The 24,545-nt window shown below is 37.5% G+C and overlaps 1 protein-coding gene across 1 annotated transcript in view; it reads right to left on the bottom strand.

Annotated features, from left to right (window-relative positions):
• Positions 1-1,944: 1,944 nt before the first annotated feature.
• Positions 1,945-24,545, bottom strand: part of LOC127225062 (selection and upkeep of intraepithelial T-cells protein 8-like) — a 41,133-nt gene continuing 18,532 nt past the window's right edge. The window contains exon 6 of the mRNA XM_051188327.1: positions 1,945-2,084. Coding sequence (XP_051044284.1) covers positions 1,945-2,084 — 140 coding nt within the window. The remainder of the gene's footprint in view (positions 2,085-24,545) is intronic.

Here is a 24,545-nt window from a genome sequence, read left to right as displayed (position 1 = left end):
AAATGTCCAGAGACCTAAAAAATTGACCCCCAACTAACAATCTGAGCTACAGTGGAGAGTCTAACTTAAATGCCCTTCCCCAATAATGAGTTTAATACCAACCTTATATTGATAACTAACTTATATGTCATCCTAGAACCTTCATCTAGTAGCGTTTGGAAACAGAATCAACTACACCCTGAACTGACTCCTAGAATCCAGTTTCAGAGAGGGAGGAATGATAAGCAAAGGGGTCAAGACAAGGCTACAGAAACCCACAGAGACAGCTGACCTGAACAAGGGGGAACTCATGGGCCCCCAGAGTGATAGCTGGCAAACCAGCATTGGACTGATCCAGACCCCCTGAACATGGGTCTCAATTAGAAGGCATGGACAGTCTATGGGATCTCTGACAGTGGAACCAGGATGTATCCCTGGTGAATGAAGGACTTTGGGAGCACATTCCCCTTGGAGGGATACTCCCTTAACCTAGAGATAGGTTGGAGAGCCTAGACCCTCCTCCAAATGACTTGACAGATTTTGATGATCCATCCTGAAAGGCCTCACCTTCCCTTTGGAGTAGGTGGGGAATGAAATGGGAGGGAGATTCGGGGAGCATGGGATGGTGGGAAGGAGAGGGAACTGGGATCAATATGTAAAATAAGGAATACTAATTATAATAATAAAAAGGAAAACAAGAAATGTTCAATTTCCTTGCCATCAGGGAAATTCAAATCAAAACTACTTTCCGATTTCATCTCACACCCTTCAATTACACTTGCCAATAAAAATAAAAATGACATTGCTGGTTAGGATTTGTAGGAGGAGGCACAAACATCCACTGCTAGTGGGAGTTCAAAATTATACAGTTATGGAAGAAATTACTGTAGTAGTTACTTGGAAATGTGAGAATAGTTCTACCTGAATTTCTAGCTCTTCTACTCTTGAGCATATACCCAAAGGATAGAGACACTTGCTCAATCATGTTAATTGCAGTTCTGTTTATAATATTCAGAAATTATAAACAGCATAGATGTTTTTCAATGGGTGAATGAATAAAAAGATTGCACATATATAGGATGGAATGTTATTATTCGGCCACTTAAAATTATAAAGTGAAATTCACAGGTAAATGGATAGAGCTAGAAAAAAAATGAATCTGTGTGAAGTATTCAAGGCCCAGAAAGACAAGTATCTTATGTATTCACTTATATATGGGTGCTAAATTTTAAATACATATAACAATAATGGTTAGGTATAGAGAAAGTGATTAGTGGGGAGGGTTGAATATCCCTAAAAATGGAAAATAAAGTATGTATCTATGGATGGACAGAGGATAGGAGGATAAAAAGAAGAAGGGGAGTGAACAAGGGGCCAAGAGACAGTTAACACTAAGGCTAGTTTGAGTGGTCACATAGAAACAAAATACAGTAGTAGATTACTAAAATTGTTTCATACATATATGAAGATAATCTACTTAAAATCTCCAAGTAATGGGGGAGACAGTAAGGTTTTGCTACAATATTTTACACCTATGTATCATTTTTTGTTTAAGTCTTTTAGATTTCTTCAAGTAATCAGTATTTATTTGTGCTTTGCAAAGATGTCCCTACAAAGTCAAAATTTCATTCTCACAGCCCATTTCATCTCCCCTCATTTTTCTCCTCTACTGTATTCTTGACTCAGATGGATTTTAATATGAATCTGCAACCTGTACCAATTCCTCAGTATGAAAGTGGTACAAAAGTCCTGTGTGTTCTTAGTATGAATACTGAGTCTGATGGCAAGTGTTTGATCTCTTTCCGAAGTATTTTTTCCTAGAAGCTGAAAAAAACACAAGGAAAGACTATTTGCTGATTAGACATAATTATTTGTTCCTCTCACCTGGATACTCTTGTAACTGTCTTCATTTTGTTGTAACGTTCAAACCTTAGGAACAGTTGTTTAAATGCCCTGTTCCTTGTGTTATACCTTGATTTCCTGGTCATGCTTGACGTATTGACTCATAAGGGCAAGTGAGATTTTCATACTCAGTACTACTATCTGAAGGAGGTTGAAGGCAACACAGTGTGCAAACAGAAGTACTTCTGTAGTTCCCATTACACCTGTGATGAGACACAAGTTAATGACTAGTGAAAACACAAATAAGTTGCAGAAATCAAATTCCTCCAGACTTACCTACCACAACTGGCTTCCAAGCAGAATTATGGTTAGCTCTTAATTTCAGACAATGATTAATTTTATTGCAGTCATTTTCCTCCTGATATTTATCACCATGAAATCTGTATTTGCTAAATATAGCAGTTCTAGTTTTAGGAACATTCCATGTAATGATTATATCCATCTAAATGTTTCTTCAACATTGGAGAATCACATCTCATGCCTAATGTTTTTCTTCTGGTTGTAGAAACTATCAGGTCACCTTTCTCTCCAGACAAGGTTATGGAACTGCCAGTCAGACATGTCTCAAAGGTCTTGTAGTGTAAGAGTCTGTTACATTTAGGTATGTTTAGTTACATGAAAAGTTATGAAACAGATTTACCCTTATAATTAAGAGAGTAATCGTGTCTGTGATTTGGAAGAGGACATGAGTTTCTTATAATTATTTATTCTGAATTTTATTCTTATGGAGGATTGATAATTAGAGACTTATTTTTGGGCTTTATGGTTAGTAAAGAGTTAAGTGAAAAATAAATTGTCATATTAAAATGAGAAGGCTTCTTACCAGTTACTCAGTATTTTAGCCTTTGATCCAGCAGTCAAATGTCACAGAGTTTTATTTCTATCATACACACATCAGCTAGATACTAGGTTAATAGAGAAATAGGAAATTTAATGGAAAGTTACAATAACTCTAACCTATATCTTTATCTGACTTGTTCTTTATTTTAGAAATATCAAATTATATGTGATATATCCTTCCTAAATGTTAAATGAGCAAAATAAAATGTTTTCATGTATGTGTATATACATATATATGCGTGTATGTATATATATATGTATATCAGATAATTTCCACAATCTTTTTTAAAAATAAAATTTCATTTTAATTACAAACAATCTTGTTTTACATAACAATCCCATTCCTCTCACCATTCCTCCCCCATTCCACCCTCCATCCACTCCTCAGGGAAGGGAGGGTGGGGACTCCCAATCAAGGATCATCAAATTCTGTCACATCATTTGGGGCAGGACCTAGGCCCTCCCCAATTTATCTAGGCTGAGAGAGTATCCCCCCATAGGTAGTGGGCTCCAGAAGCCCATTTGTGCACTGTGGATAAATACTGGTTCCACTGCCAGAGGTCCCATAGACTGCCCAAACTCCCCAGCTGACACCCAGGATCAGAGGGCCTGGTTCAGTCTTATGGTGGTCCTCTAGCTATCAGTTTGGAGTCTGTTAATTCCCACTTGCTCAGGTTAGCTGTTTCTGTGAGTTTCCCCACAGAAGGGGTCTTAACCCCTTTGCTCATCACTCCTCCCTCTCTACAGTTGGATCCCAGGAGTTTGGCTCAGTGCTTAGTTGTGGATCTGCTTCTGCTTCCGTCAGCTACTGGATGAAGGCTCTAGGATGGCATTTAATGTAGTTATCAGTCTCATTATAGGGGAAGGGCATTTAAAGGTAGCTTCCCCATTCTTGCTTAGATTCTTAGTTGGGGGTCATCATTGTGGATTCTTGGGAATTTCCTTAGTGCTAGATTTCTTGTTCAGCCTATAATGGCTCCCTCTATTAAGGTTATCTCTTTTCTTGCTCTACTTCTCTGTTGTTCCTCATCACAATCATTTTATAAAATTATTACGTGTGTGTGTGTGTGTGTGTGTGTGTGTGTGTGTTTTACCTACACATATAGATGGACCATTTACATTCCTGGTGGAAGGAAGAAGAGATTGTTTGATTTCCTACAAATGGAGGTAAACAAGGTCATAAATCATCATATATTTGCTTGAACTAAACTAAGTAAAAAGTAATTTTACTCAGGCATCTTTCTATTGTTCCCTTTTATATTTTATACATAATGGATGTCATTAAGACATGTATATATTTTGTATTCACCTTCATTGCCCTCTCTTATGCTCTCCATTTTACTTTCATGTCTTTTGAATATGTTTGTTAATCCTTTGTGTTTAATTAGGATATTTTTACAAGACCATGATAAAGGTTTGCTTACAGAACATGACTCACCAGTGGCTACACCACTGAAAGAGCATATCCCACACACCAGCAATTATTAGCTTCCTATAAAGCCTCAGTGGGATGAAGTCTTGAAATTTTTTTCTGTATCTACAATGGCAAATATTGGCACTAAGCCTGTGCAAGTTTTGTGCAGGTATTCACAGTTGCTGTAAGTTAAAATGTTTCCAAGAAAAATTTTAATTTTTTATTCAGAAAGTCAAATTTCAATTTTCTTTAACATTCTAAGAAAACCCAAAAACCAAAAAAAAAATACATTTTGTTTATTTAAATGTGATAACTGTACATTGTATGTGCTAAAGTATGATGTTTCAATTTGTAAACTGTTCAAGTTAGAGCCTATTGCTAATCTCTTCCAGTTCTTTTAAAGACATACTGTAAATTGTTTTTATTTAGTTATTTATTTTGACATTTCTCTTTCTTTATATTTCTGAAGAAAGAAATTGAAGAAGATATCAGAAAATGAAAGTATCTTCAATGGTCTTGGATAGGTAGGATCAACAATATAAAAATGGCAATCCTATCAAAAGCAATCTGCATAGTCAAAACAATCCCCATCAAAATCCCAGCACATCTTCACAGACCTTGAAAGAAAAATACTCAAGTTCATATGAAAAAAAATACAACAGAATAGCTAAAGTAATAATGTACAATAAAGACACTTATGGAGGCATCACCATCACTGACTTCAAACTCTACTATAGAGCTACAGTAATAAAAACAGCTTCGTACTGTAATATAAACAGATGTGTGGATCAATGAAATTGAATCAATTCCCTGATATCAATCTTATGAACACCCAAGTTTTGACAAAGAAGCCAAAATGATGACCGAAAAAGGAAACCTCTTTAACAAATGGTGTTGGTATAACTGTATGTTAACATGTAGATGATTACAAATAAATCCTTATCTGTTGCCAAACACAAAACTCAAATCCAAGTGGATCAAGGACCTCAACATAAATCCAGCTACACTGAACACAAATGAAGAGAAAGTGGGAGGTAGGCTTCAATGATTGGCACAGGAGATCACTTCCTAAATATAACAACTTTATCACAGACATCGAAAGTAATAATAAATGAGTCCTACTGAAACTAAACAGCTTCAGTAAGACAAAGAGCAGCCTACAAAATGGGAAAGATCTTCACCAACCCCACATCGGACAGAGGGCTAATCTCCAAAATATGTCAAGAAACTAGACATCAAAATAAAAATAGCCCAATGAAAAATGAGGTACAAAGCTAAACAGAGAATTCTCACCAGATGAATCTCAAATGGCCAAAAGACTTTTAAGGAAATGCTAAACATCCTTAATCATCAGGGAAATGCAAATCAAAATGACTCTGAGATACCATCTTGTACCTGTCAGAATGGCTAAGATCAAAAATACTGAGGACAGCTTATATTGTAGAATAAGTAGAGTTGGGGAACACTCCTCTACTGTTGGTGGGAGTACAAATTGTGCAGTCATTTTGGAAATCAATATGGCAGTTTCTAAGAAAACTGGGAATAAGTAATTCTCAAGACCTAGTGATACCATTCTTGGGCATTTGCTCAAATGGTGCTCAAATGATGACCACAAGGACATATGCTCAACAATGTTCATAGCAACATTATTCATAATGCCAGAACCTGGAAACAACCTAGAATAGATAAGGAAATGTGATACAATTACACAATGGAATGCTACTCATCAGTAAAAATGATGACCTTATTTTGATTTTTTTTTTTTAAGACAGAGTTTCTCCCTGTATCCCTCACGGTTACTGTTCTGGAACTTTTTCCATAGACCAGATTTGTCACAAACTCTTAGACCCACTTGCCTCTGACTCCCAAATGTTCAGATTAAAGGCATGTGCCACCAGAAGCAAATTGTTTTTTTTTATTATTTAAATTTGAAACAAGCTTATTTTACCTGTCAATCACCTTCGTATCCTCCCATGTTCCCCCCCCTACCAACCCCTAACCTGTCTTCTATCAGCTTCCCAGGGAGGGTGAGGTCTTCCCATGGGAAGTCCCCAAAGTCCCTCATATCATTCGGAGCAGGGCCAGGTCCTCCCCTATGTGTATAGGCTAAGGGAATATCCCTCTATGTGGAATGGGCTCCCAAAGTCCATTCATATACTAGGGATAAATACTGATCCGCTTCCAGAGACCCCATAGACTGGCCAGTCCTCCTACTAACACCACATTCAGGGAATCTGGGTTGATCCTATGCTGGTTTCTTAGCTATCAGACTGGAGTACATGAACTCCCTCTTGTTCAGGTCAGCAGTTTCTGTACATTTCTCCAGCCAGGTCTTGACCCCTGGCTCATCACTTCTCCCTCTCTGCAACTGGATTCCAGGAGTTCTCCTCAATGTTTAGCTGTGGGTGTCTGTTTCTGCTTCCATCAGTTACTAGATGAAGGCTCTAGGATGGTATATACTCTAGTCATCAATCTCATTATCTAGGAAGGGTATTTAAGGTAGCCTCTCCACTATTGCTTAAATTGTTAGTTGGGATCATCCTTGTAGATCTCCGGACAATTCCTTAGTGCCAGCTTTCTCTTAAAATCTATAATGGCTTCCTCTACTATGATATCTCTTTCCTTGCTATCTTCTATTCTTTCCCTAACTTAGTCTTCAAGCTCTGTCATGCCTACCTCTCCCCTCCTCTTCCTCCTAACTCCCTCTCCCCTCCCCCATGCTCCCAATTCACTTGAGAGAACTTGTCCCTTTCACCTTCTCCAGGGGACCATGTATGTCTCTCTCCTAGGGTCCTCCTTGTTTCCTAGCTTAATTGGTGGCGTGGATTGTAGGCTGGTAATCCTTTGCTCTGTATCTGAACACCATATATGAGTGAGTATGTACCATGTTTGTCTCTGTGCGTGGGTTACCTCATTGAGGATGGTTCTAGTTATATCAATTTGCCTGCACATTTCAAGATTCTATTGGATTTTGTTGTTGTTTTTCCCCTGAGTACCACATTTTCTCCATCCATTCTTCAGTTGAGGGGCATTTAGGTTGCTTCGGGTTCTGGCTATTACAAAATTGTTTTGATTTGCATTTCCCTGATGACTAAAGACGTTGAGCACTTTCTTAAGAGTATCTCAGCCATTTTAGATTCCTCTATTGAGAATTGTCTATTTATTTCTGTACCCTACTTTTTAATTGGATTATTTGGTGTTTTGGTATCTGGCTTTTTGAATTCTTTCTATATTTTGGAAATCATCCCTCTGCCAGATGTGGGGCTGGTGAATATCTTTTCCCATTCTGTGGGCTGCCGTTTTGTCTTGTTGATTGCATTATTTGTCTTATAGAATATTTTCAATTTCAGGAGGTTCCATTTATTAATTGTTGATCTCAGTGCCTGTGTTACTGGTTTTATGTTCAGGAAGCCTTCTCCTACACCATTTCATTCAAGGGTACCTTGCACTTTCTCTTCAAAGAGGTTCAGTGTAGCTGGATTTATGTTGAGGTCTTTGATCCATTTGGATTTAAGATTTGTTTTTTTCTTCATTTTTATTATCATTTTTTTCTTTTACATATTAATCCCAGTTCCCTCTCTCCCTCCCTCCCTCTTACCCTCTTTCCCTCCTCACATGCACCCTGACCACCCTCCCCTCCCATCCCACAACCCAATTCCATATGTAGGGCTATGCCATCCAGGTTGGGGTCATGTAAATCTGTCAGGTCATTTGAAGTAGGGACTAGGATGTCTGTCCTATTTCTAGGTTAAGGGAGTATCCCTCCATGGGGGATGTGTCCACAAGGTCCTTTTGTGCACCAGGAATGCATCTTGGATCCACTGTCTGAGGTCCCTTAAACTGCTCAGTCCTTCTAGCTGAGACCCATATTCAGGGGGTCTGAGTCAGTCCCATGCTGGAAGATTTGTGCATGGCAATAGATATGGATCTATCTGCAGTCTTCTACAAGTCAGCATCCAGTTATGCCAGCACCATTTGGTAAATATGGTTTCTCTTTTCCATTGTATAATTTTAGGTCAAATTTAGGTCAAAAATCAGGTGTGTGGGTTAATATCAGGATTTTCAATTCAATTCAATACCAAGTTGTTTTCAGGACTGTAGCTCTATAATAAAACTTGAAGTTAGGGATGATGTTGCCTCCAGAAGTTCCTTTATTATGCAGGGTTGCTTTGGCCATCCTGGGTCTTTGTTTTTTTCCATATAAAGTTGAATATTGTTTTTTTCAAGGTCTGTGAAGACTTGTGCTGGGATTTCGATGGGGATTGGATTGAATCTGTAGATTGCTTTTGACAAAATTGCCATTTTTACTATATTGATCCTACTTATCCAAAAGTATAGCAGATCTTTCTATTTTCTAGTGTCTTCTTTAATTTCTTTTCTTAAAGACTCAAAGTTATTACTATATAGTTACTTCACTTGTTTGGTTAGAGCTACCCCAAGATATTTTATGTTGTTTGTGGCTATTGTCAAAGATGATGTTTCTCTGGTTTCTTTCTCAGCCCCTTTATTGTCTGTATAAAGTAGGGCTACTGATTTTTTTTTTTAAATAATCTTGTATCCTGTCACTTTTCTGAAGATGTTTATCAGCTGTAGTTGTTCCATGGTAGAATTTTTTGGATCACTTATGTAAACTATCATATCATCTGCATACAGTGAGAATTTGACTTCTTCCTTTCCAATTCGTATCCCCTTGCTCTCCTTTTGTTTTGTTATTGCTCTAGCTAGATCTGCAAATACCATATTGAAGACATATGGACAGAGTAGGCAGCATTTTATTGTTCCTGATTTTAGAGGAACTGCATTGTTTTTTCTCCATTTTATTTGATGTTGGCTGTTGGATTACTGTATATTGCCTTTATTATATTTAGGTATATTCCTGTAATCCATGATATCTCCAAGACCTTAATCATGAAGAGGTGTTGGTCTGTATCAAAGGCTTTTTCAACATCTAGTGAGATGATCATGTGTTTTTTTCTTTTTCAGTTTGTTTATATGGTGTTTTACATTGATAGAATTTTTGTATGTTGAACCATCCCTGCATCCCTGGGATGAAGCCATTTTGGTCATGGTGGTTGATTGTTCTGTTCTTTGATTTGATTTGCCAGTATTTTATTGAGTATTTTTACATCAATGTTTATGAGAGATATTGGTTTATAGTTCTCTTTCTTAGTTGTATCTTTGTGTGGCTTGGGTAGTAATGTAATTGTAGCTTTGTAAGAAGAGTTTTGCGATGACCCTTCTGCTTCTATTGTGTGGAACACTTCAAGGAGTATTGGCATTAGCTTTCTTTAAGAGATTTGTTGATTTCTTGTATTTTTTTATTTCTTTAAAGGATTATTTAATTTCCTCTTTTAGGGTCTGTATCATCTTCATGAAGTTGTTTTTAGGGTCCTTTTGTTCTGTTTCATTTGTGTGGAGATGTTCAAGTCTTGCTGATGTGGGGGTCCTAGTCTGGGGGGGTGTCATATTGATCTTTCTGTTGTTGACTATGTACTTATACTGTCCTCTACCCATCTCTTGTTCCAGTGTATACCAGTGGGGTCTGTCCTTCTCTTGGTGGGTACTGGACCAAGGTTCTCTTCTGGCTCTCCTCATACAGTGGGTGGAGGGGGAATAGGTGCTGACAGACTCTAGATGGGTTGGTCAGCTGGGATGGTTTACTTTGTGTGGAGTCCCTATTTCTCAGGAAGCTTGAAGCAGGACGAAGGAAGGTGGGCTCCCTCCTTGGGTGGAAAGCAGGCTGGTAACAGGCCCAAGCTTATCTCCTACTGTGGTTGTAGTTGGAACCAGGATGCTGGAAAACTGTGGGAAAGCCAGTCAACTGGGACAGGACCCCCTGCACACAGACCCCAGTCCTCAGGAGGCTCCAATCAGGGAACTGGAAGGCAGGCTCCCTTCTTGGGCAGAGGCAAGTGAGCAAATTGTTTTAAACCAGAGTTTCCCTACCAGGATATTTCTCCTAGATAATTGCATTTTCATACATTTAAAAAAATCATATCTCCAGGTGGGGTCATGTAAATTTGAAGTCATTTGTCAAGTCATTTGAAGTAAGTGGGGGAATGGGAGAGGAGGGTGGTCAGGGTGCATGTGAGGGGGGGAGAGGGTAAGAGGGAGGAAGGGAGAGGGAACTGGAATTTATATGTAAAATAAAAATTTAAAAAAAGGAAAATAGAAGAGGCTAAATCCTTTGCTAATAAAAGTGTGTGAAAGTCGACAAAAAAAAAAAAAAAGAATAATATCTCTCACACTTCCATCTCCTTTCCATCTCCTTCCCCTTCCCAGATTCTAATGACAATGGTTCTGTTCTCCACAATGATATCAAATTTTACAAATTATTTATTCAAAATAGTATTGTACAACTTCCTTCTCCACTTCCTTCACATTTCTCTCACTTTTCCACTCACAATCCAACAACCTCTACTTTTTTTTAGTATTGTTATACTTACACACACACACACACACACACAGCAATATTACTTTGCAATATATAATAATCATATTATTGTAACAACATCAACCATTAAAAACAGCATATATTTCTGCATATATACATATGTGTGAAATTTGTATACATTCAAAAATATATCTGAACACAGAATTCTGGGTTATTTTCTGTGTGCATATATTTTGTGTGTATGTGGTATTGTAGTGAGATAGTCCTTCTGGCCCCCTCCGACCTCCTTCCACAGGTCCCTTCCGCCCATGGCTCCACCCCCCAATGGGCGTGGTCAGTGCCACAGAAGGACTATCTCACTACATGGTTTCAAGCTGACTACTCTGTATTGAACAACCAGTAAGTGGGCTCATCCACGGAGACACCTGGTGCTGTCATAACTGAATACAGACATGTAAAAGATTGTAGATAGATCCATAACAATCACCATGCACAAAACTTAAGTGTAAATGGATCAAAGACCTCAACATAAATCCAATCACACAGAACCTCTTAGAAGAGAAAGTGAGAGGTACACTTGAATGGATTGGTACAGGAGACCTCTTCCTGAACGTAAAAGCAGTAGCACAGACACTGAGATCAACGATTAATAAATGGGACCTGCTGAAACTTGGAAGCTTCTGTAAGGCAAAGGACACTGTGAACAAGATAAAACAGACTACATGGCAGCCCACAGAATGGGAAAAGATATTCACCAACCCCATTTCTGACAGAGCTAACCAATAAGAAACAATAGTAACAGGCCAACAGTTTTACATCTAATACATACAGCATCTCTGTGTGTTATTTGAGGCTGGTGCAGCTCTAGAACCAGGTTGGTGGGAACACCTACTCGTAAGAAGAAATAATACTCATAGGAATATATTTTCATTAACCATGATTAAATGACATTCCAGTACCTAATGCTAGTTTGCATTAAGATTAATTTATAGAATCATTTTCAACTGATTTATAAGGAAAACTTGGGAGTTTTCTTCCCCCCAGAAGGCACTAACTCCTCATCTTTTTGAACCCCAAGATGTATTAATGTTTAAATATTCCTCTCAAGAGGCACAAGGTAAGAGAAAAATAGCAGATAAAGTATCTGTGAAGGTAGAATCATATCTGAAAAGCTTACTAAATCCCCTTACTTACATGAGTCTAATGATCCCAAGTCAGCTCTATTGTCCTTATGAAAGCATCAGTTGAGTCAAATGAGTTTCTGGTAATACTCCAACAGTTTTCCTGATGCCATCAAGCAAGCCAGAGATATATGGAGATTAGGTAAATAAATATCATCACCTCATCTCCTAACCTGAAATCCTGGTGCTATGATTCTCTAAACATGAGTAGGTCTCTTTCCCAGGAACTTCCTACAAGACAGGTATATCAATCCAAGAAAGAAACAATTGTTCAGTACATCTGATATTTCTCAAGTACTAGCAAGATTCACAACATTCATGGAAGAAGCAAAGCAAAATCTGAACCACACGTATCATATATTGAATGTAGAATGAAAACCTATGGTGAATGTATTTTGAATGCTGGACCTGTACATAATAAGGAGAGGGAGTTGTAGAAGCACAAGTAAGTGGCTTTAATATCAGATAAAGCATTCCATGAAGGCTCATTCAGTTAACAATAAATGCCAATAACCTTGAAGCAAAATTACCAGTTAGTCCAGATAAGCAAAGGAGCATAGTAATTTTCCAGGTTGTCAAGGCAACTCTGTCTTGAAGATATGTAAGAGACAGGTCAATTCAAAATATTTCCAGTAATTAGAAATAACTGCTGGAAGAAAGCATTGTGAGAAACAATGAGAGATGAGCCTCACAGAGAAATAAGGGAAGTTATGAAACTTTAGGAAACATAAATGAAAACTGTATTTGCATATATGTGTAGCCAAGTCTTTTAATATATAGATATATGTATTAATATTTAGCATAGGTGGCAAACTTATATAAGTTAGACTAGCTATGAATATGAATGCATGTAGAAACTTATGTACATATATTTATAAAATATTGAAAATATTTATCCATGTATTCACACATACATATAAAAGTATATTCCAGTGAATATGTAAATATAGCTCCACAAATATGTCATATAAATATGTGTACATTATCATCCATATGTAAGTGACAAATGTCCACATGTAAATGATTTAAAATATATACATACACTAACACACACACACACACACACACACATATATGCATATCATGAAAGTTGTAGTATTCAGATATCAACCCACCAGAGGAATGATTCTCTGATAGAGAAAAATTACATCCAGACAGGACTTATGGGACCACCCACCTGGAAACTGTCGCTCCTATCAATAACTTCCCATTTGCTAAAACAGCTATGGTGTCTCCCTGTTACCTGCACTGTAATGTATAATTTCATAATATATATATATATATATATACATATATACATATATATGTATAATTGTGATGATATATTGTGTATGATTTAATAAACCTTACTTTGGGATCAGAATGCAAAGCTAGCCACACTAGCTAGTCAGAGGCCAGGCAGTGGTGGCACACACAATTAATCAGTAGATAGAGGCAGATGGATCTCTGTGAGTCCAAGAACACCCTGGGCTACACAAGAATAAATCAGTCTAAAAGAGTAACAGAGTTCATGCTTTTAATCCCAGCAGTAGAGAGGTATATAAGGAAGAAGTAAAGAATCTCGTGTGAGATTCAGTATCCAGTCAAAAGAGAAGACAGGTTCTCCATTTCAGCCTTGGTAGAGGTAAGAGCTACTGGCTGGCTACTTTGATTTTCTGAACTTCAGCTTGAACCCCAATATCTGTCTCTCAGTTTTTATTATTTGTGTTACATGTAATTTCATGGTTGCATCTGAAACATATGGGCACATATATCCATGGATGATCAGGGAGATGACTTATGATTTAGCTGTATAATTTTGATGTATAGAAAATATATTAGGATATGATTCATACATTGGCCAATTGTTGAGTTATGGGCCTTACAGATTCATGAAGACTGTAATATACTTAAAAAGCCTGCTTTGTTACTTTTACTCAAACTAACATAAAATAACAAGTCCTTCCATATCTAATACAAGCTACACAAAATTTGCTCATTTTCACCTCAGAGCAAGTTCAAACTAGACTGAGTGTTTCTGTAAATGGGTCATAAGTTAAAACTCTTTACATTATTCAAAGGTCAGAGTCATAGATGTCTAACCAAGGTTATTAGCACAAAGCAACCTGAAAAATCAGGCCAATTCTTTACTTTCCATGTCTGGCTGATAAAGGCTTAATGTCTAGCAGCTTGTCTCACCAGACACTGTGCCCCTGGCCTCTGGACCATCTGACAACAGAAACCTTGAAACATTATGTTGCCATGGTAAACAATTCTGTCCTATGGTTTAGTCAAGAAATGTGCTATGACAAATGAGATGTCATTTTTACAACATTTTTCTTACTGCCTCAAGCCTCCTTTAAAATGTAATTAAGTTAAGTGAACAAAGAAGCAAGAAGGAACAGAGAATTGAAACAATGGAAAACTAGAAAGAATTAGAACTTAGAAAAACATTAGAGGACACAAAAATATAGAATACAACCCTAACAGCACATGTATGAATTCATTCTGTACCACTCAGATAGTAAAACTTTAAGTCCAGTTTTGCCATGCTATGGAGATTTTCTTCAAATTCTATGAGTAGCTTTGAGATCTGTTTGTTTGTTTGTTTTTGTTTTTTTTTCAGGCTACTAATAATTCTTTGAGATTTTTTTATCTTATTCACCCCAGATTCTTCCCAGATTCATTGCCCTTCCCTTACCAATCAACTTTGTGTTGTTTATTTAAAAAACAAAACAAAACATTTTTTTATTGCTTTGATAAAACACCATGATGAAAAACAACATGGTCCTTTGGTTGTTTCAGTTACAGTTCAGGTAACATTCCATTAATGCTGGAAATAAAACCAGGAACAAACTCAGTACAGGAATCTGGAGGCAGGAACTAAAGCAGAAGCCTTGGAGGGAAAACTTCTTCCCCACTTGGTCTTTATGGATTGTGTACCCTGATTCCTTACTACATGCCCAGGGTTGTCACCACCCAGAGTGTTCTCGATTTTCTCACTTCAATAATTAATCAAGACACATTCTTGCCTACAGACCAATCTTATGAACATACTTTTCTCAGGATTCCCTATTCGCTGGTAAGTCTTGGTTTGTGTCAAGTTTGCAAAATCTAACCTACTGCAGTCTGCAGAATTGTGCAGTGAGATAAACCAGAAAGTCAACCCCCCCCCCATAATAATGCATTCTGATGGAGGCAAGCACAAACACAAGATGCTGGGAATACTGCCTTTTGAATAATGGCTGTTCTTGCAGTAAATCACTTGTGAAGCCATAGCACTCTTTTTCTCTAGTGGGACTCATCTCAAAAGATTCAGCAGTGCATTTAATTATTGCACATAATTTTTCCCATGAACTACTATATTGGGTGACTCCCCCCACATACACTGTGGAACCACAGTGAGAAAGTTAGTCACACAATCAAAAGACTTTGTTCTCACAGTAAGAGCTATGCTCCATTCCCTGAGATAAACTTAGAAGCCAGTTCCCTGCATCTTTTTTTCTGTTGGCAGGACATTAGGCCAGAAGAGGAGTTTTCCAATTAGATCACATTTGGGACCTTCAAAGATAGGAGTATGGCATATCTAGGTTTGTTGATCCATAGTCCTTTCAGATAAGGAGCCTGGGTGTCCTGGATTCACCTGCAGCTGATTTAGGAACGTACTCCTGCTTTAACTCTAAAAGACTATTGATACCCTTACCTACGTTCACCCTGGTTTATCGATATTCTGTGTCTTAACCCTGAGAGATAACAGGAAGAGGCAATTAATTAATCACTTAGTGAGCTCCAGAGAAAGGTAATCCTTTTCACTGGGACAGCTTAGGAACAAATACCACTATTTGGCACCAGTGACTGAAAATTGTCAGGCCCTGTCTTCTTCCACAGTTTACATCTGTTGCCCGGATCCCAGGTGCCACAACTCTGGCCTGCAGAGTGTGTCCCTCCCCTCTTTTACATATATCTATCACAAACATCTAGTCTAATTAATCACACTTAGGAATGTAGCACAGGAATTCCCCTTTTCCTTTCTTTTTAGAATTTAGAGCTCCCTAAATCAACTTCACACCTCTTAGTGCTGTCCAGGTGTTTCTCTAGTCATGCCTCCCTGGAGTCGTAAAGAAAAATGCCAGTTTCACTTAGTGCTGCTCTTATTTGTTTTATGACCTGAGAAATTCGAGCCTTGTAACCTTCTTATTACCAGAGAATTTCTGACTGTGTATGTGCATAAACTAGAAACTTTTTTTCTGGTTGTGTATATGTATAAACTGGAAACTTTGTAACACAGGCAGAACAATAACAAATGGATGTGGAAAAGCAAGGCCTGAGAGTTTGTTTTGCCCTCAGCTTTTGAGCCTTTCCCTGGCTGCTTCTTCTTCTCTGAATCCTGAGAGGGCATTGGGTTCCCCCCCCCCCATAAAAAAAGCTCTTGTCACTAACCAATACACCAATAAAAACCAATTTGTGCTATTCAGTGTTTTTGGATGTATCATTTTTCACCTGAGGACAGATGGCTTACTAGGGACTACACACTTAGAGAAGAGTCCCTCTTCCTCTTCCAGCAGCTATCAGATGCCAATGACTCCTCAGCTATGGGGGTCATTTTCATTCTAAACAACTTTCTCCATGTTGGGATTTGGTCTGGCTTAAGCTTGCTTATGTTTGCACATGCTGTTGTGAGCACTGTGAATCTGTACTTGCACTGTTTCCTTTTGTTAATGCAATATCTCTGGTACTTGTACTCTTCCATTTCTTCAAAGATAATCCCTAATCTTTGAGAGGAGGGGGAATGGTATAGATGCCTCATTTAAACTGAACATTCCTCAGTCTCTTATTCTCTACACCTTGGTTAGTTGAGGGTCTATGTGTTAATCACCATCTACTGCAAATCGAAGCTTCTTTCCTGAGGTTTGAGATAAGCGGATAAGCATTGATTTATGATTATATATGTAGGTCATTAAGAGTTAGTTTAGCACTATGGCATTTAACAGGATAATAGCAGTAGGTTGTCTTCTAAGGAATGTGACCCATCTTGTCGAAAGTCCTAAGCCAATAAAGTTGCCCAGAAAAGAAATCCTAGGACCAAACAGATTCAGCACAGAATTCCATCAGTCATCCAAAGAAGAGCTAATATATTTATGACCATCTTTCAAACCATTTTACAAACTGGGAAAGAAGAAACATTTTCAAATTCTAATTTTGGAGCCAGTGTTATTGTGGTAACCATACTAGGAAGAGACATAAAAAATAGAACATAAACCAATATTATTAATGAAAAGAGAGCAAAATTTGTAATACTTTCAAAGTGAATTCAAGGACAAATTACACGGATAATCCTCCATAATCAAATATCTTCTAAAGATTTCCTCCAAAATTCACATATTCTTTTTCTCCTCTCTCTCTCTCTCTCTCTCTCTCTCTCTCTCTCTCTCTTTCTCTCTCTCTTACTCACTGAGTCCATTTAGTGGTGATTATATATGTAGAAATTTGGGATTTTCTACTAAAGCAGGGAATTTCTCTTTGGGGGCCACATTAATAAAGAAAATGGCTCTCATCAGTCACTCCACACACAGGAGCTGTTATTTGCCAATAGCTATTTAATTAAAGGTTGGACTTAAGAAGCCCCAAAGCCATGTGTACTTGAATCTTGGTTGGCTTGATCTTGTACATTATTTGTATATACAGTCCCAAATGGTATGACTTTGTGTGTGAGAGGTACTATATGAATTTAAAGAAGTGTTTTACTTTAATAATAAACTACCTCTGACTCTTATACTCTTACATCTTGATCACTGAGTACTGGGTAGAGAAAATGTGGCATAAATATCCTATTTAGATCTGAGCACTTCATTTTCTTTACATTGCCTGTGTTAATCATCATCTATTGCAAAAATAAGCTTCTCTGATAAGTGGTGAGAGATGCATGAATTTTTATCCCACTAAAATGAAAAGCCTAAAAGATATTTATGAATTTCTAGATGCAATAATCTACCAAAGATGAATAGAGATTATGCAAATAATTTAAACAGATGCATTAAAAACTATGGGATAGAAGCACTGATTTAAAGTCTCTCACCTGGTAATCAGAAAAGAAATCGCCTAATTTTTAATCTACATATTACCTACCAATGTTAAATAAAAAGGAATTAAATAATTAAAACTGATTTGCAGCCATCATAAAGATAGAAGCAACAATCAAACATCCCCCAATTTAAAAAAAAATAATGCAAACTTGGGCCAGAAAGACTTAGCAGAGAATTCTACCAGATCTTCGTTGAACTAACACCAATACCTCTCAAATTATTGTACAAAATAGGAAAGAGAATATCAAAACTCTTTATATGAAAAAGTGTTACCTTAGTGCCTAAACAAGACAAATATCCAACCAAAAAAAGAGTTATAGGTCAATCTCTCTCATGAACAAAGTTATAAAATTCTCAAATATCTGCAATCTGAAGTCAAGTCGGCCTTTTCATTACTTTGGATAAAGTTTTATCCTGTTTATTTTCTCAAAAAACCAACTCTTTGTTACATTGATTCTTTGTAGTATTGTTTTCCAAGTTTCTACTTTATTGATTTCAGGCCTCAATTTGTTAATTTCCTGGCACCTTCTCCACTGGGGGGGTGAGTTTGCTTCTTTTTGTTCTAGAGCTTTCAGTTGTTCTGTTAATTCTCTAATGTGACTATTCTCCAGTTTCTTCATGTGGGCATGAACTTCATGTGCTATGAACTTTCCTCTTAGTACTGCTTCAAAGTGTCCCATAAATCTGGGTATGTTGTGTCTTCATTCTCATTGAATTCTAGGAAGTCTTTAATTTCTTTCTTGACCTAGGAATGGTGCAATTGGGCATTGTTCAATTTCCATGAGTTTGTAGGATTTTTGCAATTTGTGTTGTTGAATTCTAACTTTAAAGCATGGTGGTCTGAAAAGATACAGGGAGTTATTCCAATTTTTTGTATTTAACTAGGTTTACTATATTGCCAAGTATGTGGTCCACCATGGACATATCTATTTTATTACAGAAATTCATGGGAGATTCAATAAGTCGAAACTGAGAGACATAACCCAACATATAAACAAACTAATAGAAACCAAATAATCATCTCATTAAATGCAGAAAAGTCCTCGAACAAAAAAGTCCTGGTGAACCTAGAGAGATACAGAGACATAGCTCAAGATAATAGAGATGATCAACAATAAGTCCATAGCCAATTACAAAATAAATGATGAAAATCTCAATATATCAAAAACAAGACAAGGATGTCCTCTCTCATAACTCCTGTTCATTATAGAACCTGGAGTGTTAGCTACAACAGTAAGATAATAAAGAAGACAAAGACATAAAAATCGTTAAAGGATAAGTCAATACTTAATTTTACCCATAAAAGACACATTAGAAATATGCCAAATTGGAATAAAATCTCGCCACTTTGGCATAATCCAAAATTAACACCAAAAAGTATCATTCCAGTGTACCAATGGCAAATATACTAACACAAATCAGATGAACAATAGTTACAAAAGATATCATGGAAAGAAGCTAAAATTATACAATGTAAAAAAGAAAGCATTTTCAACAAATGGCTAAAGCACAACTGGATTCTGTCATGTAGACGACTGCAGATAGTCCATATCTAAGGACATGGACAAAACGTAAGTCCAAATGGATCAAAGACCTCAATATAAACCCAGCCACACTGAACCTCTTAGAAGAGAAGAGGGAGGTACTCTTGAAAAAATTGGTACAGGAGACCACTTCATGAACATAACACCAGTAGCACAGACACTGAGATTGACAGTTAATAGATGAGACCTCCTAAAAATGAGACACATCTGTAAGGCAAAGGATACAGTCAACAAGACAAAACAGCAGTCCACAGAATGGGAAAAGATTTTCACCAACCCCCACATCTGACAGAGGGCTGATTTCCATGTAACCACAAAGGAATATGTGCCCTACTGTACTGTTAGGGTTACATGCTATGGTGCTTATTGATGTGGTTCATGTAAGTAATATCTATCTAGGAATATTGCCTCCCTCCTTTGGAAGCTTGCATGGAACCTTTTGATACCATGAAAGCTAGTACTCAGGGAGGTGGCTTTCAGGTCAATTCAAGATCAGGACTCTCAGCTCTGGTCCTGAAGTGCGTGGTATCTTCAGCAATAGAGACATACATTTATCTAACTTGGTGGGTAACCAAGGGCAATAGCAATAGTACATTTGGGGAGTCTCTTGGAAATCCCTGGCCAAAAATTGAAAGGAGAGTTAGAGAAGCTTCTGATTATCACAGAGATTCAACTTATCAAAGTACAGAGAAAAAGAGATTGTTTAATATACATCCATGAATGTGACATTCATATCACATTCATCTTACAAAGCTTGGGGTTATTGTGAATGAAGAAGCAGAATGACTGCAAGTTCCAGGACTGGTTTATCAGTACAAGGCAGCATGTTTTCTGGGCAGAGTAAGACAGTTGCAGGTAAGAATTCATAGCAATTGAGATAGCATATATAAGATCTGTATAAGCTCAAATCCGAAAAATGCTAGCATGAAGAGAGGTGCTGAGTTACAAAATTCCATCCCTAGCTAAGGAGGTATGGCAATCGATAGCCCCTGAGATAGGGAGAGTAGGTTTTTTTTAAAGGTGTTGTCCCTGGTAGCTCATCAGGTTACAGTGGAATACTACACTTCAATGGGTCTGTGGGCCATACCAACTATACTTGATAATAATAATAATAATAATAATAATAATAATAATAATAATAATAATAAAGAGGACCCAAAGTTGTGTGTGTGGGAGGGAAAGGGGGGTATCTCTGGAAGAAGTGTGAAGTAAGGATTAATATTATCAAAATACAGGATTAAAATTCTCATTGAGTTGTGTTGGTGTATCTATTTAATCCCAGAACTCAGGAAGCAGAAGCATGCAGACCTTTGTGAGTCCAGGATAGCCTGGTATACAGATGGAGTCCCAGGACAGCCAAGGTTCCCCAGAAAATTCTCTGTTTTAAAAACAAAATAGAAGACAGGAGAGAGAGAGAGAGAGAGAGAGAGAGAGAGAGAGAGAGAGAGAGAGAGAACATAAAAGAAGGAGCCAATATTGGTTTGAAGATAAAATTGAACACAAAGAAAGGTCTAGAGAACTACAAGACTGCTGCCAAATAACAATTTGAGCTTCCATGGAAAGGCTACCATAAATGCCCTTCCTGGGGAGAGCGAGATCAACAACTAACTTATCCATGGAACCCTCAACTAATGCCTGTTGGAAACAGGAGCAAACACCCATACATAAACACTGAGTCGAAGTAGAACTCAGATGCAGATGGAGAGGACAAAACCAGGCAGCAGAAACACATAGAGACAGCTTACCTGAACAAGGAGGAGCTAACAGGCCACCAGACTGATAGCTGGGAAGCCAGCATGGGACTGACTCAAGTCCCCCTGAATATGGGTCTCAGCCAGAAGGAATGAGCAGTCTAAGGGACCTCAGACAGTGGAGCCAGGATGTATCCCTGGTGCACAAAAGGACTTTGTGAACACTTCCCCCATGGAGGGATAACTGCCTTAATCTAGAGACAGGAGAGAAGCCCTAGTCCCTACTTCACATGACCTGTCAGATCTACATGACCCTAACTGGATGGCATTCCCCTACATATGGAATTGGGGTGAGGGGATGGGAGGGGAGGGTGGTTAGAGTGCATGTGAGAGGGAAGAGAAGGTAAAAGGGAGGGAAGGAAGGAGGGAGGAAGGGAGGGAGGGAGAGGGAACTGGGATCGACATGTAAAATAATAAATTAAATTAAAAAAAAATGTTTTGACTCCAAAATTTAAGTTCAAGGACAAGTTACTGGGGAAAAGGATTTCTATTTTTGTTTCCACAGAAAATGAAAAGATGGGGATTCCTTCCAGACTAATGTGGTTTGATCATGCCAGACTGCCTGAAACAGAGTACCAGGTGATCCTACATTCAAAACAGCTGGACAAAGCAGCCTTACAGACTACAGCCAGGATTTCTGAATCTTCTTTGAATCCCCCATGACAGCGCCCCTTACCAGCAGGAAGTAGTTTGGAAAGAACAAAGCCCAAATTCCCAAATATTGTCTATAAATGTTTGTTTTCATTTAAATGGACTTGGTTATATAAAATAAATAATAAAAAGGAAAACAGGAAAAAAAAATACAAAACAAAATTCCCAAAGAGCCAATAAAAATGAGAAGAATAAATTCATGAGATTTGCAAGTAAATGTATAAAATTCCAAATAATTATTTTGAGTGAGCTAATCTAGACACAGAAAACCAAACATTTCATGTTTTCTCTCTCTCTTATGTGGATATGATTTTTGATTCTACAAATATATTTGTTTGTTTTGCAATGTTAATAAATTTGCAATGCACCATGGGAGAGTGGAGATCTTTCAAAGGATAGGAGCTAGAATAGTCATGGAAATGGTAATAATAATGGAACAGGAACATTCCATGGAGTAGGTGATTAAAGGGCTGCATAGAGGATGGAATATGAGGAGGGATAACTAACACTGAAGTCCTTTTGAAAGAGTCATATTGAAACCACTGAGCTAAAAACCCAGCCCTGTAGAAACTTTCTAAAATTATATATATATATATATATATAGTTGCCCTATAATAGGTGGGAAATTCCCCATTTAGACACTTCATAACAGTAAATAAAATACCCAAAACAGGGAATGAGTAACTCTTTTATGAGTTGTTGGCCAATGGGGTTCAACAGACCCCAAAAATTACAGGTTATTGTGAACCCTATGAGACACAATAAGAATAGGACCATCAGAATGTATGTACATTATAAAATTCAATTTATTGAATTGGTTTATGTAATAGAATATAGAGTGACTGATAATCCACTACTTTCTTGATTAATGAATCTGTATGTCATTGCAGTCCCAGTATGGTGTAGAAATTCTGGAAGTTCCGTGGAAAGTTACTGATACTCAGTCTACATTCAAAGGCCAAGGAGGATGGCAGCAATAGCAATGATAGAGACACACTTGCTCAGGAAGAAGCAAAAATAACTAGATAACAATACGTATTTTTTCAGACTTCAAAAGCAACACCCAATTTGAGAGTAGGTCTCCCCACTTTCCCAATTTAAGTTAAATTTCTTTGTAAATGTACAGATGGACCCATTGTTCCCATGCCTCTGGGCAGGAGGAAGTACATCATGGAAATAGTAAATGGTATAGAAAAACCATGCACACAATTGTTAAACAACAAAATAAAGAATTATGATGGGGCCAATTTCCCATTATTCTCTTGAGTGTGTGGCCATAGTTACCCAATTATCACCCACTAGTCATCTTCACTTCTCAAAAGTTTCATTGTCCTTCAATATTATCACACTGGGGACCAAGCTTTTACCACTAGGACCTTTGGAGGGGGGCATATAAAATGTAAACAATGGCAGTGGACATGCTTTTACATCTCTGTCTCTGGCTGTAGACTCTTCTATCATCCTGTTTTCTTAGAATAACTCATTGATGAATCTGGAGCATGAGTCTCTGCTTTCATATGTTCTTTTTTATTCTTTACTGTAAATAGAGGTTAGAATACAAGATATACCATTATCTTTCAAGTTCTCTTATCATCAGAAGCCATAATAGGTAGAATAATATAATAGGTAGGTTAGTCATCTTCATGAACAACATAATTTTGTTTTTGTGATATTACCAACAACTGATATTTGTTGTCTAGGGCATTTATAGAGTTACCTACTGGTATCCATGGAATATTGGTCTCAGGATCCTATTGTTACAATTCCTTTATAGGGAGGGACATAAGCAACATTACTCATTCTCCTAAGGTTCCAAAGTAAACCAAGGCATGTGTACTGGGTGGTTTTGTATGTCAATTTGACACAAGCTACATTAGAGGACGGAGCCTCAGCTGAGGAAGTGCATCCTTGAGATCAAGCTGTAAGGCATTTTCTCATTTTGTGATCACTGGGGGAGGAGCCAGCCCATGAGAGCAGTGCCATCCCTGGGCTGTTGGTCTCAGGCTCTACAAGAAAGGAGGTTGAGCAAGCAATGGGAAGTAAGCCACTAAGTAGCTCCCCTCCATAATCTCTTCATCAGCTCCTGCCTCCAGGATCCTACTCTCTTTGAGTTCCTATCCTGATTTCCTTCAGTGATGAACAATGCTGAAATGGAAGCCTAATAAGCCCTTTCTCCCCAACTTGATTTTGGGCCTTGGTAGTGTCGTTAATATTCCTTCTGAAATTTTACACAGCAATCCTCTACCTTCTGCACTGTTCTTAGCATTCTTTCAAGTTCCACAGAACACCCTACTGAGCTCTTAACACTATATGGTTCTTCTAGACCTAAATCCTTCCACTATCCTCCCAAAACATGATCAGGCCTGTCACTGAAATACCCAACTTCTGAAACACCGATGAAAAATCAAGTAACATATACCTGGAAACACACTGACTCATTATAGCAAAACTATTTTGATGATAAAAATCAGTGTCAATCATATCTAACTTAAAACATATTGTTCTAAATTCTCTGGTAGAAGAAAAATGGAAAACTGAACTTTCTTCACATTTATAGTAAAAGAGTTAAAGAATGTCCTTGGAAGATTGAATTATAATTTTAAATTGATGAACTATATGAATGAGGAAAAAAATGATTGGTGTAGAAAATTATGTCGTCTTTGTATTTTTGGAAAGCTCTAAAAATGTCAAGAAACAAATTGCTACATTCATTGAAGCATGGGATAATAAAATCTGAGCAACACAATTAGGATTCTGTATACTATTAGTAAGAAGACAAAAGCCTACTACTTTAAAATGTCTTCATATTTATTTTTTATTCTATGTA

Source organism: Phodopus roborovskii, unplaced genomic scaffold (assembly GCF_943737965.1).
Source record: "Phodopus roborovskii unplaced genomic scaffold, PHOROB, whole genome shotgun sequence".
Classification (NCBI taxonomy): Eukaryota; Metazoa; Chordata; class Mammalia; order Rodentia; family Cricetidae; genus Phodopus; species Phodopus roborovskii.
The sequence above is the reverse complement of the archived record's forward strand: the minus strand, read 5'-3'. Positions and strand labels throughout refer to the sequence as shown.